Consider the following 18,467-nt stretch of genomic DNA (forward strand, 5'->3'; position numbering starts at 1 on the left):
AACAATGACGCACGAAGGTGGACTGAGAAGTTCATAGGTTAACTATGAAAGAGTGATGTCAGAGCTGTGGAATCTTGCATGCATTAATTTCAACTTGTTTTTAGTAATAACTTCACTCTCTTTCCAGTTAAACTGACATCTGACTGTTCAGAGAAGACTTCAAAAGTAACTACAGTAATCCCTCGATTATCGCGGGTGTTACGTTCCACCCACCCACCCACCCGCGATAGGTGAAAATCCGCTAAGTAGAAACAGTACTGTACTGTATATATTTTTAATTATTTTTATAAATTGTTTATATCTATTTTATTTTTATATATTTAAGCTTTTATAAACTCTCCCCACACTCTTAGGAATTTCGTTTCCCATACAGAAAGTGCAATTCTTTGTTTACTCAACTATGATACACTACGAATTTTCCTTAAACATATTCTGTGTTATACAGTGCAGTGCTGTACTGTATTTTTATATATTAATTTATTAATTTTTAGCTACGAAAAGGCTTATTTTACCACAGAATTAGTTAACATCTGAAGAAAATATAAATATCGGCTGCAGAAACCCGCGATATACTGAGGAGTCCGCGATATAAATTTACATATATTAGTCAGAATATCCGCGATGCACTGAGGGCGCGATATGGCGAATGATTACTGTAGTAGCACTTCTCTTGAAAATGGACAAAAGTGGGTATTGTGATGTAATCACTCATTCATGCTGACATGGTTCCTCCACTAGGGGATGAAGCTCCAGCTTTATCAACAATGTAAAAGTGGACTGCTGAATTTAGGAGAGGAAGGGGAAGTCTTGAAGATGACCCAATGTCTAGACGTCCCACAACTGTCACCACCTAAGAAAACATTTGATCGTGTTCATCTCATGGGGAGGGATTACGGGCGATTGACTATAAATCAAATAGTCAATGCTATTGGCATATCTCGTGAGAAAGTGGAGAATATTCTGCGCAATGAACTTGCCATGACGAATGCTGTTGTAGTGGTGTTGTGGATAAATTAATGTTTCGCGGTATTTTTCATACAATAGCAAGAAACGATGGGATTGGAGTTTGCTGCGGAAAAATCTTTCCCACTCACGTCTTTTTTTCTTTCATATAGTGTGTTTCTTTGAGTTTATGGGTAAAGCTTTGAGCCATCTGTGATATGCGCTCGGTAGATGCCACGTCTTCTAACATCTGAACAAAAATGCACCAGGCTAACCATACCGCAGGAAAACTTGACATTGTGTGAGGCAGATGCAGCTGGTTTCCTTGAACGTTTCGTAACACAGGATGAGTGTTGAGTTTATCACTTTGAGCCAGAGACAGAAACAATCCATGCAATGGAAATACCCTTCTTCACCTGCTTCAAAGAAGACGAAGATCGTTTCATCTGCAGAGAAAATGATGACCTCGGTCTTTGGGGGATGCAAAAGGCAGTGCGTTTATTGGCCATCTTAAAAAGGGCTTCACCATCAATACAAAGTACTATGTCAACTTGCTGAAGCAGTTAAGAAAAGCTATCAAGACCAAACGCCCAAGAAAACTGAAGAAGGCGGTTTTGTTTCATCGGGACAATTCTCCAGCACTCAAGTTCTGCTGTGCGTGACTGTGACTTTGAACTTGCTGGTCACCCTGCCTATTCTCTCAATTTAGCCCCATCTGACTATCATCTGTTCCCCAACATGTAGAAACACTTGGCTAGAATTCACTACTGCAGTGATGACATCATATCTGTTGTTGATGGCTTTTTTGACCAACATGATAAAAGCTTCATCACCATTGGGATCCAAGCACTGCAAAGCCGATGGAAAAATTATGTGGACCGCTAGGGTGAGAAATAAACCTCATTTGGTCACATTCCTTGTTGAGAAAACCTTGTTCAGCTTATGAACTTTTCAGCCTACCGTCGTACAACTGAAACCGTCAAAAGGACGGTCCAATGTCTTGAAGAGGGTAAAAGGAAATAACAGAAGATATAAATCTTCAACTAAATCGATGTTTTCTTTTGTCATTGAATGAGTGGCTTTATGTCATGTAAGAAATCAATGATAATGTACCCAAATAAATGTTTTATGCTATTTAATTTGAGATACTGCTGTGACCTAGTTAAACTATCATCCCTCGCGGATCGATAAAGTAAGAACCAATAGCCTACTGGGTGCTATTCTCTCGTTTAAAACTTGTTCCCTTACAAAATTTGACATTGTGTGTTGTCAAAAGAAAGTCAATTTAAAAATGTATGGGTAGCATAATTAAATTGAATTCTTTCGTATCTTTTCCTTTTACATTGAAAGAAAATAATAACGGTTGTGTTGTGGATGACGAGGGGATAAAAGATATTTAAAAAAATTCAGATGTTTTATGGCTTTGATTAAAGTAGATTTTTCTTTTGAACAAATCCGCTTCTTTTTGTTTTGTTTATGTATTTTTGTTTTCGTTGTTTATAATATCGTATTGAATCTCAAGATAAATATAATACCAGCTAACGAATATACTATTATAAGTTAACCTATTTGAAAAGAATAGTATTAAGCATAGTTCCTGTTTTCTGGAATAGGCAAAGATAACAGATGCCATGCAAGTGGTCTCAGACAGAAATTATGAGTTCGAAAATTACATCTTTCAATGCTTAAATTTCATTTCTGTCAAATACGACTAAGCAATAAATGATAAGCTGAAGATGTTTGTCCACTTCTCTCTCTCTCTCTCTCTCTCTCTCTCTCTCTCTCTCTCTCTCTCTCTCTCTCTCTCTCTCTCTCTCTCTCTTTCTCTTTATATATGATGTAAAATTAATCTTTCTAATCATTAATATTACTTACAAAGTATTAGAATTAAATGCCATACAGGACTGAGATCGTATTTCAAATGTAGGTTACTGCTCATTCTTTCTACCTTCTGGTTGTTCAATAAATTCTTTTATTTTACAAATATCTGATTTTTTAAAACTTAGTTATGATTAGAAAATGTGTTTGTGTGATATTCATATCTTTTTTGGCGGAGGATCAAGAGTTAGAATTTTTCCCACTGAGGTAATTTAAGAGAAACGTTTTAGGTTGTAATTTCGGTTCACTACGATTTTACCTTTTACTTAATAGCCCTCACCACCGTTTGCAAATAATATCAATCCTTGTTAAAGCTCGAGTCTCTGTGGTCGTTTGGCCTCTTAAATTATTAACCAAGTCTTCCTCAAATTAACACATTATCTTACAAAAAAGAAATAGCGACGAGATAATGTAGCACTAGATATACTATTAGAAAAATTATGGTATGGTCACCACTGGATCGTCTTTTTATCATGTTTGTCCAAATAGGGAGTGTCCTGGGGTAAACAACAACAATGATATTCCGTCAAAGTTGGGTTGTAATCACCTCTATTATCGTTATGCAATCTCAAGTTTTTATTTTATACAATACCGACTGACCCTACCTTAAGCTATTCCATGAACCAGTTTTTCTTTGCATATCTGCTACGCCTAATCTCCGAGATTTCATATTTTTCCCCAATACTAATTGAACATCACCTTTTCTCTCGTTGCAGTCTCTCTTTTTTTTTCTGAAAATATGCCAGCATAGAAATGTTCTTCGTTTCCCTTACGTATTTCGGTGGATGTCTCAGTGGTCATCTGAAATAAGCGAGTAGTCAAAATATTTTGTTATGCTTGTTTCTTGATTGCTTACATAACACTTTCTAGAGTTAAATCACTGGCAAGATGCAAAAATGTATAAATTTCTTGTTACTTTCTCCTAAGCAACCTGCATTTTTCCAACGTTGTAATATAAGCATGTCGAATAATGTCATATGTGATATTCGACCCAAGTTACATAATTCAAATGATGTAGATAACTACAAATATGGTTTCTAACATAGCCGTAAGGCTATAAAATCGGAGAAATAAGTATGAGCCCATGACTGGTTTTTCCTTTCATCCTTATGGTATCGATAAAATAAAATATCAATCTTGGTTGTATTTGAACTCAGAACGTGATGTGTTTAATTCGTCTCTTTTCTGATTGTAACTCCACCGCCCTCACATCAGCATAAAATTTAAAAGCATCATATTTGGATATTCCTTTATACTCTACGCTTCAAACGTTGTCATATTTGAAAATATCAATACTCCAGAGCTGTATTAATCGGTTACTGAATTGCAATAAATTACCTACACACTTAGCAATTGCTGGGGTAATCATTTAATACTAGGTTGTATCTGATCAAAAGTATTCCAGCACTCAAGCTGACTTTCTCATGCATTAGGTATCCAGGACTACATTTTTCATTGACCTGTATTTATAAAACAGTAGAGAGAATTTTGAAGAAGATTTGTTGCTATTTTCACTATTATTCTAGATAAAAGGTTCTCAACAGGGGCCATATTCCCCACCCCGTGGGGGAGCATTTGGAGCTCGAAGAGGACGTTTTTGAGCAAAGGGGGTCTCTTGTACCAAAGAGCATTCGATAGAAAACGCGTTGATCTCATAAGTGTCACATGGTGGAAATAAACGCAATTACCGAACTTTCAATTTATTATTTAGAATCATACATCTGTACTTCCGACTGCGTACAAGCGCATATGTAAAATGGCGTCCCTTATTTTTTAATCATTTTCTGCTGATATAAAAATAAGTAGTATACTGGAAAATAAAAATATTTTCTAGGGCGCTCATTTGTAACTCCAAGAGTCAAAAGGGGGCCGCCGTTGGTCAAAATGGGTTGAAAACCTTTGTTCTAGATAGTTGTGTAACCCTAAGTCGGTTTTTTTAACCTGATCACACTCTAACAGTCAGAGAGGAATCATGTAACGTGTAGAGTGGAAGTCTGAATACTTATTTTCTTTACTGTCTCGACTACATATTCTGGTGGTGGCCACAACAGAAGCGGGTGATATCGACTAGCAGAGCACTACACTCACTATTACTCCGCACTAAACATTGGTGGTGTGTATTCTAGAACAGTACTTAGGATTGATGTTATTGCAGCTTTTTGATGTGTTTGTCTTTTGTGTTTGTCTGAGCTGAGAGAGAGAGAGAGAGATTTTTAAAATGCTGTTGTAGTGGTGTTGTGGATAAATTGTTTCGCGGTATTTTTCATAAATAGCAAGAAACGATGGGATTGGAGTTTGCTGCGGCAAAGCCTTCCCCACTCATGCCTTTTTTTCTTTCATATAATGTGTGTTTCTTTGAGTATATGGGCAAAGCTTTGTGCCATCAGTGATATGTACGTTGTTTTGTGGTAAAGTTTATTGTAATTTGTTGCAGAGATTTGGATTCTCTGTGGAGTTGGCTAAAATCCATGCAAGATATAATGTATTATTTATCTACAATTATTCCTTTATATTAGCTAAATGAGATGTATGCTCTACGCATGTGCCTTGTTTTTTCTGTTTTTTAGCGTGTTTTCTGTATATACTGTAAATTTCGTTGCGGTACTGCATGGAACTCGTATTTTTGTCACCTGTTTATGCTGTTGAGTGGCAGTACTTAATGTTCTCAGTGGATTTGGTGGCAACTGTCACCAATTTGTTTTGGAACCAAATTTTAAAATAATTTATGTAGTATTTCAGTAATTGTGCAGGTGACTGGAGAATTGTGAGAAAGATTTGAAATATCATTTGCGTATGAGGTATTGTATATTTCGAGGTGAGTGTTAGCCGTGTAGATATAGGTTTAAAAAGGGGGAATCCTTGTAGTACCCTTTTCGAGAAATTAAAAATTTTTTAAAGTGTTGTTTTTATACGTTGGCTTGTCGACCTGATACAGGGTTTACTTGCAGCCTGTTTATTGTTTCTTAAGAAGATATCGAATATTTTATGTATGCAATTCCACAGCGGGGAACAGAGTTGTCTTCCTTGTGTCGACGGTGCAATAAAATAGTGCGTGTAATCTTCTTCTTGTTAAATCCGTTACCTCGCCTCCGTGTTAGGTTTGTGTTGAAGATCGTTAAATGCAGATTAAGGCTTACTAGTGATGTCGGTGATGAGATTTTGTCTTTTTAGAATAGAATAGTGATGGGCTGATTATCTTAATTTGGTGAGACGTGAGGGAGCGTAAAAATTCTTGTTTTTGCCAAGTTTCCTGATTTGGAAGATATTGTAGTATTGGTACAAGTGATTGTTGATAATGGTAAGTGTAGTAATTCCATCAGACTAAGTGTCTGTCACGTTTAGTGAACAATCAAATCCATAATGTCTTAACTCGGAATTTTAGATTAAATTGTTGGTCTTTTTCGGTCAGTAAGACTATGACTCAGTGTTGAATCTCTGATGTATTTAAATCGGCCATTTAAAAATATTCTTTAAATATTAGTACACTTTAGAACAAGGATCGGGAGAATTGGAAGACTGGTGGACAAAGTGGCTTAAAATGTAAAGAGATGAATCTTAAATAATTAGTGTTCAAATTCCACCATTTTCAATTTGGCTTCCCAGGAAGCACTGCAGTTAGTATAATCGTCTGAAAACCATCTCAGTAAACATTTCCTATATTGAAGTGTGTGTGCGTGTTCGTACTGGTCCGGTTGGATAGATAAAATATGCGTGTTTAGCATGAATATTTAAGTGAAGAAAATTTGTGGCATTTATTATTCATTTAATTTCAATATAATTCAATAACGGAGTGTGTATGTGTTGTGCGTGTTTCTATAAATTATGTTGAATTACCATAAACACAAAACTCTAGTGACGTACAATAGAATTGTCTATATAAAATAATATACAACACAGCTTTTTTTTTTTTGTTTTATTACAATAATACTCAATTTTGTAGAACTACATACGCTTAGTCTGTGAGTATTCCAGACACACAGTCTTTAATTTTGTATAAGTTAGAGGAATACAGGTACTAATCATACTCTTTCCAGGTTAATTATTATTGTGAAACGGGAACAGTTAATGAGCTTCATTAAGTGAATGTTCAGTTTGAATACTTAACAGTTAATGTTTGTTGCACAGGCCTTGTGTGAGCACAAGTATAAGTCTGCTACGGATGCATTTGTGTTTAGTCTAAGAGACGAGTGTTCAGAGTTGAGAGTACTGTTTTATTTTTAACCCAGTGATAAACAAGACACTGTTAGTCAACTCTATAAATATCATTTCCCAATGTGTGTTTTGCAGACATTTCTAGACTAAAATGGTGCTTTTAATATTTATTTGTATCTCTATGGTTGAAGACGTAGGTAGGAATAATTCAGAGAGTTAGCCGGCGTGTTTAGTGCAGGATTTGGAAAGTTCTCTAATCCTGGAAAAGAAACTTAGTTTTTTGTTTTTCTGGTACAAAATGGCTATGTGAAAGAAGTATAGTTTATTTCTTTAAGATAGGTTTGTTTTCTTGAAATAAATATTTTCTTTTTTTCTTTCGATGCAGTTGAATCGTGCGATATTTTCGAGATTTCTTGTTTTTGAGAATATGCATGCTTGGAAGAATGTGATCTCATTATCGACACATCTTCATTCAGAAAACTTTTCCTCATTGTACTTTGCATACCCAAGTGTCTGGTCCTTGCATCAGAGAGCATCTCAACAGATGTACTTTAGTGTATAACTCTGTGTTGTAGTCAGTCATTGTATCATTAGATGAGGTGTGTCACCTTGACTTTGCCAAATCAAATTCTTAGCTGTTTAAGGCATCGCTGTGTGTCTGTGCATGTACAAACTACATAAAATACATGGTTAGCTAGGACATGAACTAAGTTTAAGGTAGAAGATTTAAAATTTCGGGAAATATATCCGAAATGTATTCCTTTTAGTTCTACATCAAAACCTGAAACTATCCCAAACCATACGATTATGATGACGCAGTACAAGAGGGTGACTAATGTGTAGAACTTTATACTGAAAGTGATCGGAAGTTAAAATAATGCGCAATCAACAACACCGTCTGAATTTTACTGTTCTTTTCTACGAGGTATATCTACAGCTATATTGATTTGGCCTGCGAAACCTAAGTTTCATTTTTATCAGCCAAAGTGCAGCCACTTACTTTATACAACGCAAATTTCATCCTATGATACCTTATGAATTTTCAGTTAATACTGTGAGGTGTGAGAAGTCATATCTTTTTACATTCTTATCACATTCAATCTAACGATGACCTAATGTTAATGTAACACAATTTGCTGAGGGACTTTAGTTATCCTGGTCTTGACGAAAGATACACAAGTTCAAATAACATTAATGCCGCTATTCTATTCCCTTTACTCAGTATAGCAATTTCATTCTACTTACCTAATACTAAATCAGGTAAGCCAAACAGAAATGAATAAACGATATATGATGGTTAGAGCATAGTCACGTAGTCGTCTATAAGCGCCTGAGCGATGGCTTCTCCAGTACTCAACTTACTAGAAGCAGCAGTTAAATTTCCCCTCAAATCGTACCTTTTTTGTTTAAAAAAAATTGGGGGAAATAGATTAGGTATCTAATCCTAGATATACAGTATCTGAATAAAAATTAAATAAATGGTCATCGCTGAAACGCTTTTTATCACAGGTTTACTTAATCATCAGTGACTCGAGATTAAAGAACAAAAATTCTTCTAATGCCATGGCAGATAAGAAAAAGGAGAAATGAAGATGGGTATTTAATTACAAAACACAGAGCCACGAATTAATATGTAGTTTTGAGTTACAATTGTTTGATTAATGTAAATTCTTTTAAAGATTGTCGTAGGACTTGGACTGACTATGGTTTTTGTAGCATCAATGGGATGGAAATGCTGCTCGTTTATGGCAGCAGATTTCTCTGGGAACTAGCATCCTTATTTTGTAAACCAGAGAGCATACATACAATTTTTCCGAGATGTTATTATCAAACTCGACAGTTCTTGGCTATTACTATGATGATGATTATTAAGGCGGAGAGCCAGCAGAGGCATTAGCACTCTAGGCAATATACTTAGCGAAAATTCGTCCGTCTTTATACTCTGAGTTCAGATTCCTTCGGGGTCGATTTTACCTTTCATCCTTTAGGGGTCGATAAAATAAGTACACGTTGATCACTGGGGTCGATGTAATCGACTTATCCCCGCCCCTGAAATTGCTGGCTTGGTGCCAAAATTTGAAATTGTTATTATTCTTCTGATTAAGGCGGCGTGCTGGCAGAATCGTTAGCACGCCAGGCAAAATGCTTAGCGGTGTTTCGTCCGTTTTTACGCTCTAAGTTTTTATTCCGCTAAGGTCGACTTTGCATTTCGTTCTACCGATATCGATAAAATAAGTATCAGTTGAACACTGTCATCGATGTAAATGACCGATCCCCGAACTTGCAAGCCCTGTACCGAAATTTGAAACTAATATAATTTTTCTGAATATCAAAAGTCCTTAGTAAGTGATGGTGGTTTTACGTTCTTAGTGCAAATCTTCTTGATTTGACTTAGACTTATATTTCTCTGAGGTCACCAAAATAATAACTGACAGTATATTGTGAATTTAACTCCCGCTAAGTTTCTCTTTGCCTTTCATTCCAAAGGATTCGGCAAAATAAGTACCAGTTATATACTTGACTTGAGTCAACTTTACGAACCCATCAGTAAAACAAAAACCGTGATCCCACACTTAAATAAGTGATATTTTTGTTTCGTTTCTCTTGTTGTTCCAGTATTTTTTATATAAATAGCTCAGAAAAATGTCCTTCAGATCTATATGATTGCACAAATAAGTATTGCAATTGATATCTCCAATATTCTGTTAGTTTCATCCTATATTTTTCTAAAGTTTGCATTAGCATTGATTTTTCTTTAAGTAAGATAACGCTGTTATTGGCATCAGTAGGTCTTCTAAGCGGATCTGGTGACCATATCAGACGAGTTTTGTAGCTTCTATTAATGGAAAAGCTGAGAATATGGTTATCTTCATTTAAACTCTCTTCGTCTCCATGTATATATGTATGTATAATAAATAAATATATATATACATACATACATACATACAAGTATGTGTATATATGTATATATATATATATATGTAAATATGTATACATATGTGTATATATATGTATGTATATATGTATGTGTATATATATATGTGTGTATATACATATGTGTGTATATATGTGTGTGTATATGTGTGTGTGTGTGTGTGTATATATATATGTGTGTATGTGTGTGTGTATGTGTGTGTGTATATATGTTGTGTGTGTATATATGTTGTGTGTGTATATATATGTGTGTGTATATATATATGTGTATACATATATACATATATATATATACACGCATACAATTGCAACCATACGTGTTTGAATATTTAAATGAAGGCATTCTTTATTTTGTGCGTGTTAATTGAATTTGCTGTGTTGAGTACGAAACAAAAGAAGTAGATGTTTCAATTATATATTCATATATATATATATAAACCAATATTTAAGCACATACAATGATTGTGGGTACATCTATACGTAGATGAGATCCACAAGACGGGCAAAGCTGGCAGCGGGAATACCATTTCGGTGTTCTATAGAGGGCTAGTAGAGGCAAAAAACGGTAACGTCCTAGGAGGGGCTCTGGAGTTCGATGAGAACCAACTTGCCAACCTGTTCAAAAAAACTTTCAGGCCGGGGTATTTGGATAACTTCCAAAAATCCCTGACCTGGCAGTGTTATAGGAACGCTTTACCTGTTCGAGATAAGTTATCCAGGCACGGAATACCAGTGTCACCGACGTGTCCAAGATGCGGGCTGGACAATGAAACTGTCCAGCACGCTATTGTACAATGTCGAGAGCTAGCCAGCTTGATAAGTTACGTCGAACACGTGCCTTCGCATTTGGGGCGAGTACAGCTGTCAGCTGAATCTATAATAAAGATTATACCGCCAACTGGACCCACAAAGGAAGGTAAGGCATGTTTTTACTGTACGGTTGCAGTACTGAAAGATTGTGTTTGGAGAACGAGAATGGAAGGTTCTGTGATAAGGTCCTTCATCTCTGGCCCCGGTTTGCTGTCTTACTTCAGATACCATCTGAAGAGCAAGATTGGGTTGGAGAGGAAGACCCTGCCACCGAGAGAATACGAGAAACGATGGAAGGATGTGATGAGAAAGGTGGGTGTTAGTAACCCAGCTTAATATTTGACGAAAGGAAAAGAAAGTTGCTGGGCCTTATAGGCTGCCGGGTTCGATCTTTTTATTCGTTTTCTTGCTTTGTTTTCTTATGTATTAAAAAAAAAGTTCTAGTCTAAGGTTAAATTAACCGTGTATAAAATATATTTTAGTAAATTTTTAAATGATATGCGAACATTTTTTGTTTTTGTTTGTCCCGTGTTGTCCCATTCTATATAAGATCGTCCTGATCATAATAAAGATTCCATCTATACGTAGGTGAGTGCTAAACATGCACACGTATATATTATGTACAAGGCATCGTGAGTCAGAAGAACTGAAATAATGGTTATTAGAAAGCTTAGCTATGAGAGAAATAGAATAACGCAAGTACAATCTTTCTGCACTTTTGACGTGTGGAAAAGCGGAGTCTCCAGGCGGACCGGTTTAAGATTCCATTGCTCCTCAGAGAAGACATACTCGGCTTCTTTTCGTAATCATTAATATACAGTATTCACTCGATTTATTAGTCATAAATTAAGTTATTATTTGTAGTTGGTATCTTTAATTTCGATGTTTGGGCTTTTGACGGCTCACTGGGTATATATATATATATATGCGCGTACACACACACACACACTCAGTATCACAGAGTGCTAAAAAGTCCCTGGCTTTGAGTAAAAGAAAATACAGGATAATCAGTTAATTATGATTTTATTCAACATATTCCCCTCTCAGATGCACACACTTATTGTAGCGGTCCTTCAGTTTTTCTAAGCCCTATAAAAGTATTCGTAAGCTTGAACCTCAACCAAGCCTTTCGCGATACCCTTAAAGTCAGGAACAACAGAATGTTAATCAAGAGGCTTAAGATATAAATTCAGATATTAGAACGCTTAGCTGTGAGACAAGTACAAGAATGTAAATATATTCTCTGCTTTTGATGTACAGAAAAAGAGGGCAAGTGTTGTGACTGATTGTTTCAGTGATTGTTGACTGCTCTTCTTAATTCCCCTAGAAAACATTTAGGTACCTAAGCAGAAGCTTATGTACGCTATAGTTATAATTTCTGATCATCTTTCGAAATGCTCAGTAACTCGATATTGATGTTATTGAAAGGCATGATTCTGTGGTTTCTGTCTTAGAGAATAGTTCTGAGTCACTGAGATGTTTGCCTCTTGTATATAGCACATACGTATAAACGCCATTGAAATGGTGTTTATACGTTGAATATGATACACAAGTGATTATTTCAACTTAATTCTGTTTCGATTGCGTACTCCGAGTTTATTTCATCCCTACAAGCCTTCCACAAAATCAATGAAAGTATTATTCATTTTCAATATATCGGGGAGGATAAATTTTGTTTAGGCATGTAACAAGTCACCGCTGAGATAATGTTTGTCTGGCTCCGATATATATTGTTTTTTACACAAAATATCTACGAAGAAATTTTCTCTCAAACAAAAAACACTGCATCATACCTTTAAATAGTGTATATATGTTAAGTATGGTACACATATTTTAAAGACTGTTATTTATAACCCTCATCATTTTAATGCGGTGAGCTGGCAGAACTGTTGGTAGCATTTTGTCCATCTTTACGTTCTGAGTTCAAAGGCTGTCGAGGTCGATTTGCCATTCATCCTATCGAGATGGCTAAAATAAGCACCAGTCAAACACTGGGATTGATGTAATCAACTGTTCCCTACTGCCAAAATTTAAGTCCTTGTGCCTATAGCAGAAAAGATTATTATTGAGGCGTGTTTCAGTATTTCCTAGGGAATTATTATTCTCTAAGAATTTCTGAAACGCGTCTCAATTCTAATAAGGTAAACTCGGGGAATTGCAAGTTTAGTTTCAACAATATTTAGTTTCAACTTTTTTTCCAATGCTTATTTTGCTTAACGGCTAATCCGGGCTTGATTCAAATTTCTGTTACAGAGAGAGGCAGGCAGTTGCACTGTTTATTTTATTTTCAACAGAGTTATCTTCTTTGTAATGTCTATGCTATTCTTTATGTAACTTCTGTTCAATTCTAATATAGCAGGTACGGAATGACCGTTTTGTTATTTTGTATATCCAAGACTACATTACCCAATGTGTTTTTTATACCCTTTATACGTGAATTTGTTAAAAAAGTACTGATATGATTCAATCAACTATACATTTTTGTCTTGAATAATTTATTCCTTTCTGGGATGGTGGATTATTTTTTTTTTTTAGTTCTAGATTTTTCTTACTTATAACTATTTCAGTTAACACAATTCATGTCTTCTGGGCGAGTATAAATGCCACAACCAGTTCACTCTACTCTCTAAATCCAAATCTTATAAGGAATCATTGTTCTAAGTCTGAGGACATTTCTAAGAAATTAATGAATGCTGGATATAGTTTGAAATCGTATTAAGGGATTCAATACTACTGGATTCGACATCTTTTGAAGTCGATAAAATGCATGCCAGTAATATATTGATATGAAAGCAATCCTATATATCCATTCATTGCAAAACTGACCTTATTCTTTGACTAAAATTTTACATAAATCTATTATTTTAATATTCATATATTTATATTACTTTCATTGCAGGTAACAAGTGCTGAACTGGAAACACGTATATTCCACAACACATCCCTTTTGTCTATAATTGAACCAGCCACAAAATGTGAATCTTTTCAAAAGCTTCTTTCTGAACTGCGTCAAAGAGCAGAAGACGATAAAAATGTACTTCGAGATTACAAATCTCTTCTACGTATGAGTGGTCTACCCTGCAACTCTGTACGGCTTGAAACTGTAGCTGTTGAGTTTCAAAAATTTTCCCACGGCTATTCAACAGCGTTGAAGCTCCTAAGCGAAGTACGATCAGAAAGAGGAGGATCAGACAGTGTAAGTCCTTGGGAAATGTCTTCAGAGGATCCTAATTTAACAGATCGACGAAATTTATGTGGCGCGCAACCTGATTTACAAGCATTTTCTGCTGTAACTGGTGAGTGTTTCTTTTATTCGTGGTCATCTTTTATTGTTTATATTATGCAAAGCCATTTTCCTCCTTCTAAATTGAGGAATAGTAGTGAAGTTAATATTCATTCCAGAATGTTGCGAGTTACTAGTTTGGAGGGAAATTTTTAATGAAAAGGCAGCAGAATGAACTAGCTATTAAGGAGGTTGGGAATTGGAATGCAGTCAGTGTGACTGGATATTAGAAATGGGCTCATCCATGGATAATACGAGTTATTACTTCAGATGATAATTGTAACTGACTGAAACCCACCACAGCGAAAGTTACTAAATCAAATCTGAACGGGATATTATTTTGAATATCTGTATTTGGACGAGACATACTATGGAGAAAAGTATTGCATCAAATTTGAATTGCATCATTCTCTTTTTAATAATACGTAGGGTTTTATTCTTGCCAGAAGTAGCAATTCCTTTGATAATGTAATAAATTCGCGGAGAAAGGTATTGCCGGACCCTTTCTGTTCCTAGCATAAATTATTTTCTATGAATATCTTTCACTTTTGAGAGAAGTGTGACAATCTTCCGTTAAATTTTGTAGTATTGTATCAATGTAAGAAAATGCTATTGTCACTAATGTTTCAATTAGCTAAACTTTTATGTTTGTACATTTGTGTTCCTTCAGTGATAATATGCTTGCTGTTGACAGTAAATGTAATTGTTTTGTCAATTAAATTTTTGTATTGAGCTGTCTCTTTTCATCCGCATTTAGACTCGAATAGATAAATATTATAGTGGCGCAAATTGTAACCAAAGGGGATAGTTTCCAAAGTTTCCAAGTATCATCTACTCAGAATATATAAAGATAGAATAGTTAATCAGAAGTTCAAATCATGTTTTGATATGATTATCTCTGATTTGCAGATTTTTTTTTTTAAATAATAGCTAAGAAAACATCTTTAGGTTGTATTCACATGATCTGTAAACATTTTGTAAATTATCTTGATATTGAAAATTAATTACATGCTTGGGCTCAGAAATTTTATAATTTAAATTTGTGAATATTTATTGCCTGGAGCATCTTGCAACTTTACGAACAAATATTTTATGTAAATGTGATTCAAAACATTTTCCGAATATATGAATATATTCTGTATTATGAACCACACCATGCCTATAAAAGAAAAGGTTCTGCTTGACTTGTTTTTGTTTGTTACTTTTTTCTTCTTGAATTTGTGTTGTCGATTTCAACTGTACAACAGTTGTGCTTGATAAAACACCTTCATAAATTTCTAAGTGAAACTGCCTTTAGCTTATCTATTAACGCAAATTCTGAAGTCATAAAGGAGAGAGGAATACCAGTATATATGCTCATGTTGTTATTTAATAATTCATATGAACAAATGACAATGGGAATTCAACTATTCGAATACCATTTCCTACCATTGAGAAAACACATTTCAATCGTCCAATGAAGTTTGTTCTTTCAATAAATAATTTGAATATCTGTGCTAGAAGAAAAAGATGTGATGATATAATGCGTACTCTCAGATGAAAACTATGATATTGGAGACTTTCCGTTATAAGTGGCTTTCGGCAAAAACAACACTTATTTGTCCAAATGTAAACACAATTTTACTAGAAAAATATATCAAAACAGAAAAAGTTTAGTTTCAGAGAAAAATATATCCCATGTTAAAATGTATATCTGACTAAAGAAGGAAAAGAAAATCAAAACGTGATTCAGACTCGAGAACATCTAGAAAACTTTGTTGAATGAATTATTATGTTTTGCTTTTGCCTTTAGCTAAGCGCACCTTTATATTTTAATTAACGTAACGCTATACAGTATACAGGAACCGAAACTAGGTTGACTTCATACTATAGTAATTATCTATGTATATCTCTTGGGTTGTGCCATTTCCTCTTCATGTTGAATCTAATGGAATATTTAACTTGCTTCTCGAGAACTTATAATCATCATCATTGCTCTAGCTTAAGTGACCAGATCAGAGTTTCTTTCTTTAAGTTTCAAATATATATAATAAAATGTTATTGCACTTATTGATATGCTAATTCAAAACTAATAAACACCACAACTTTTGCATTTTTACTCTTGTTTGATTATGGAAACTTATCCCACACTTTTCACTTTTTCGTGAACTGTCTGCCGTTTCTCGCGCTCTTCGCGAAGAAGTTGCCTTCTCCCGCCTCTTCACGAGGAACCTGCCTTTTCCCGCGCTCTTTAGAGAAGTGTCCATACTTTCGCCTACGTTACGTCTTTTAAGCGTGCTTTTCTTGAGAGGATGTTATGTAGCGGCTTACTTCACACTATACTGATTGTAAATATTTTATTTATCGTTCTAAACATAATAGCCTTACAGCGCTCGCTAATTTAGTGTTGTTGTCTGTCAATCACAGTTGTAACCTGCTATGTCGGTAGTTTGTGCAAACGCATATACGCGTACTGCATGCAAGAATGTAGATACTTGTTTCTTTGTGTGCGTGCGTGCGTGCGTATGTATGTATGTATGTATGTATGTATGTATGTATGTATGTATGTATGTATGTATGTATGTATGTATGTATGTATGTATGTATGTATGTATGTATGTAGAATTACTGGTAGACAGTAAATCTACTTTACATAATTTAGTTATACAGATTAAAGCAATTATAAATACAAAATCATATCGAAAGAAAGTGGTTTCCTACGCTACAATTTTTGTTCACCACCATCATCATCATCATTATTATTATTATTTTAATTTCCATAGTTTCATTCATTAGTCAATGAATTTACAATTTTTCTTTAACACTTTCAAAATTATTCAATTTTCATATGAAATTGGTGTTCCAAAATATCGTTACTTACTTAGTTCCCCCACCTACAACATACATTCTAGACTATCTTTTCTTTCGTTTATTAATTTTTGATTTTTTGTTTATCAGAAGAAATTAAAGTATATACATACTAAAAACAAATAAAAATAAAATCTGTTCGCGTTTTTGAAGCAAAGCGAATTACAGAAAGTCTAAATTAAATTTTAACACACGCACGCACGCACGCACGCATACACACACAAACATATATATATATATATATATATATATATATATATATATATATATATATAACTTTGTGTGCGAGAGAAACACTGTTTTTCGTTGTTGTTTCTGTATTTTTCTTTCATAACTTTACTAAATATATGAATTAGTGTGTATTTTACTTCCTTAAGTATACTTATTAGAGTCACGTCGACGGCTTTGTTACTTGTACACGACACTTTTACTGTAAGGAGAGTCTCTATGGCTTTAATTCTGAATTTTGTAGTTCAATGCCTACCTTCACGGAAGTCGTCCTATAAATACCTCCTCATGAGTTGAAAAAATATATTAGATTATTTTAATCAAACAGAAGTTAATTTTGCACAATAGCTTATCAGTATTTTCTTACATCATCCCATTCTTCAGCTTTGGGGAGTTATTTTTCTATTTGCTTGGTCTTGAGTAAGGGGTATTGTCAATAACTTATGCATGCCCTTCAAGAGTAGTAAGATTTACACTATTAATGCTTTCCTTAAACCTTTATCTATCACACCAGCTGGAAATATGAGCGGAGAGGGAATTCTAAAGGGCCGACATTCTGGGAAGGAAGGATTAGGCATAGGAAACATGGGTGATGAAAGGAGGGACAATCGAGCAGGCCTGGAATGGAGATAGCAAGAGTCCACAGAGACCCGAAAAACAGAGGTCATTATAAAAAAGATATAAATGGGGACAGTGAACCGGTAAATCAGATTCGAAAGTCTGTGAGTAACTTTATGCCAGTCAATCAAGTGACTTTTTTTCTGGATTCCGTCTCGGATGTTTGTGTGTAGCAACAGCACCGACCCAGTTGCGAGATCAATACTGCATTGTGGCCTTCTCCTGTTCGTAGTTGGAATATCTTCTGGCTCTAAAATGAAGGGCCATTACTTGCGTTTAGATTTGGCCAGGTAAGCGATTTTGAAGAGTCTAGTTAAGTGCTGTCCATATTTAAAAGGGGGTATGACTTTTTCTTGCTGTTGAGATAAAATTGATATAAGCTTGTTGGCGGATGCTTTTCACATCTCTGTTCATAGTGTGTAGCATCTAGGTTGGGTATGCATAATGCATGACCGGGAAATGTAAGTCTCATCTACATAATAGTGGGTGTTGTCAGATGTTGCAGCATATAAGTCATTGATGTATAAAAGGGAGTGGAGGACAATATTGAAGCCTGGGTGGGGGCACACCGGATTTGATAGAATGAAGGGCAGAAAAAACTGACAACACATACAGGAGTATTATCTGATAAACTACTGATCCAAGAGGTGAGAGACAGGTTTCATTTTCGGTATTTTTATAGAGTATTGTCTCTTACTGAAGACGACGAAATACAAAAACTAATTTTAAATAATTAGTGAAAATATTTAAAATATAAACATTGAACTAGGTTATG

The 18,467-nt window shown here is 34.9% G+C and overlaps 1 protein-coding gene across 2 annotated transcripts in view; it reads left to right on the top strand.

Annotated features, from left to right (window-relative positions):
* LOC115225809 overlaps positions 1–18,467 on the top strand; it is a 363,608-nt gene that overhangs the window by 229,247 nt on the left and 115,894 nt on the right. For both annotated transcript variants that reach the window (XM_036499165.1, XM_029796783.2), the window contains exon 3: positions 13,616–14,012. In XM_036499165.1, coding sequence (XP_036355058.1) covers positions 13,616–14,012 — 397 coding nt within the window. The remainder of the gene's footprint in view (positions 1–13,615; positions 14,013–18,467) is intronic.

This window comes from Octopus sinensis, linkage group LG2 (genome assembly GCF_006345805.1).
Source record: "Octopus sinensis linkage group LG2, ASM634580v1, whole genome shotgun sequence".
NCBI classification, from domain to species: Eukaryota; Metazoa; Mollusca; class Cephalopoda; order Octopoda; family Octopodidae; genus Octopus; species Octopus sinensis.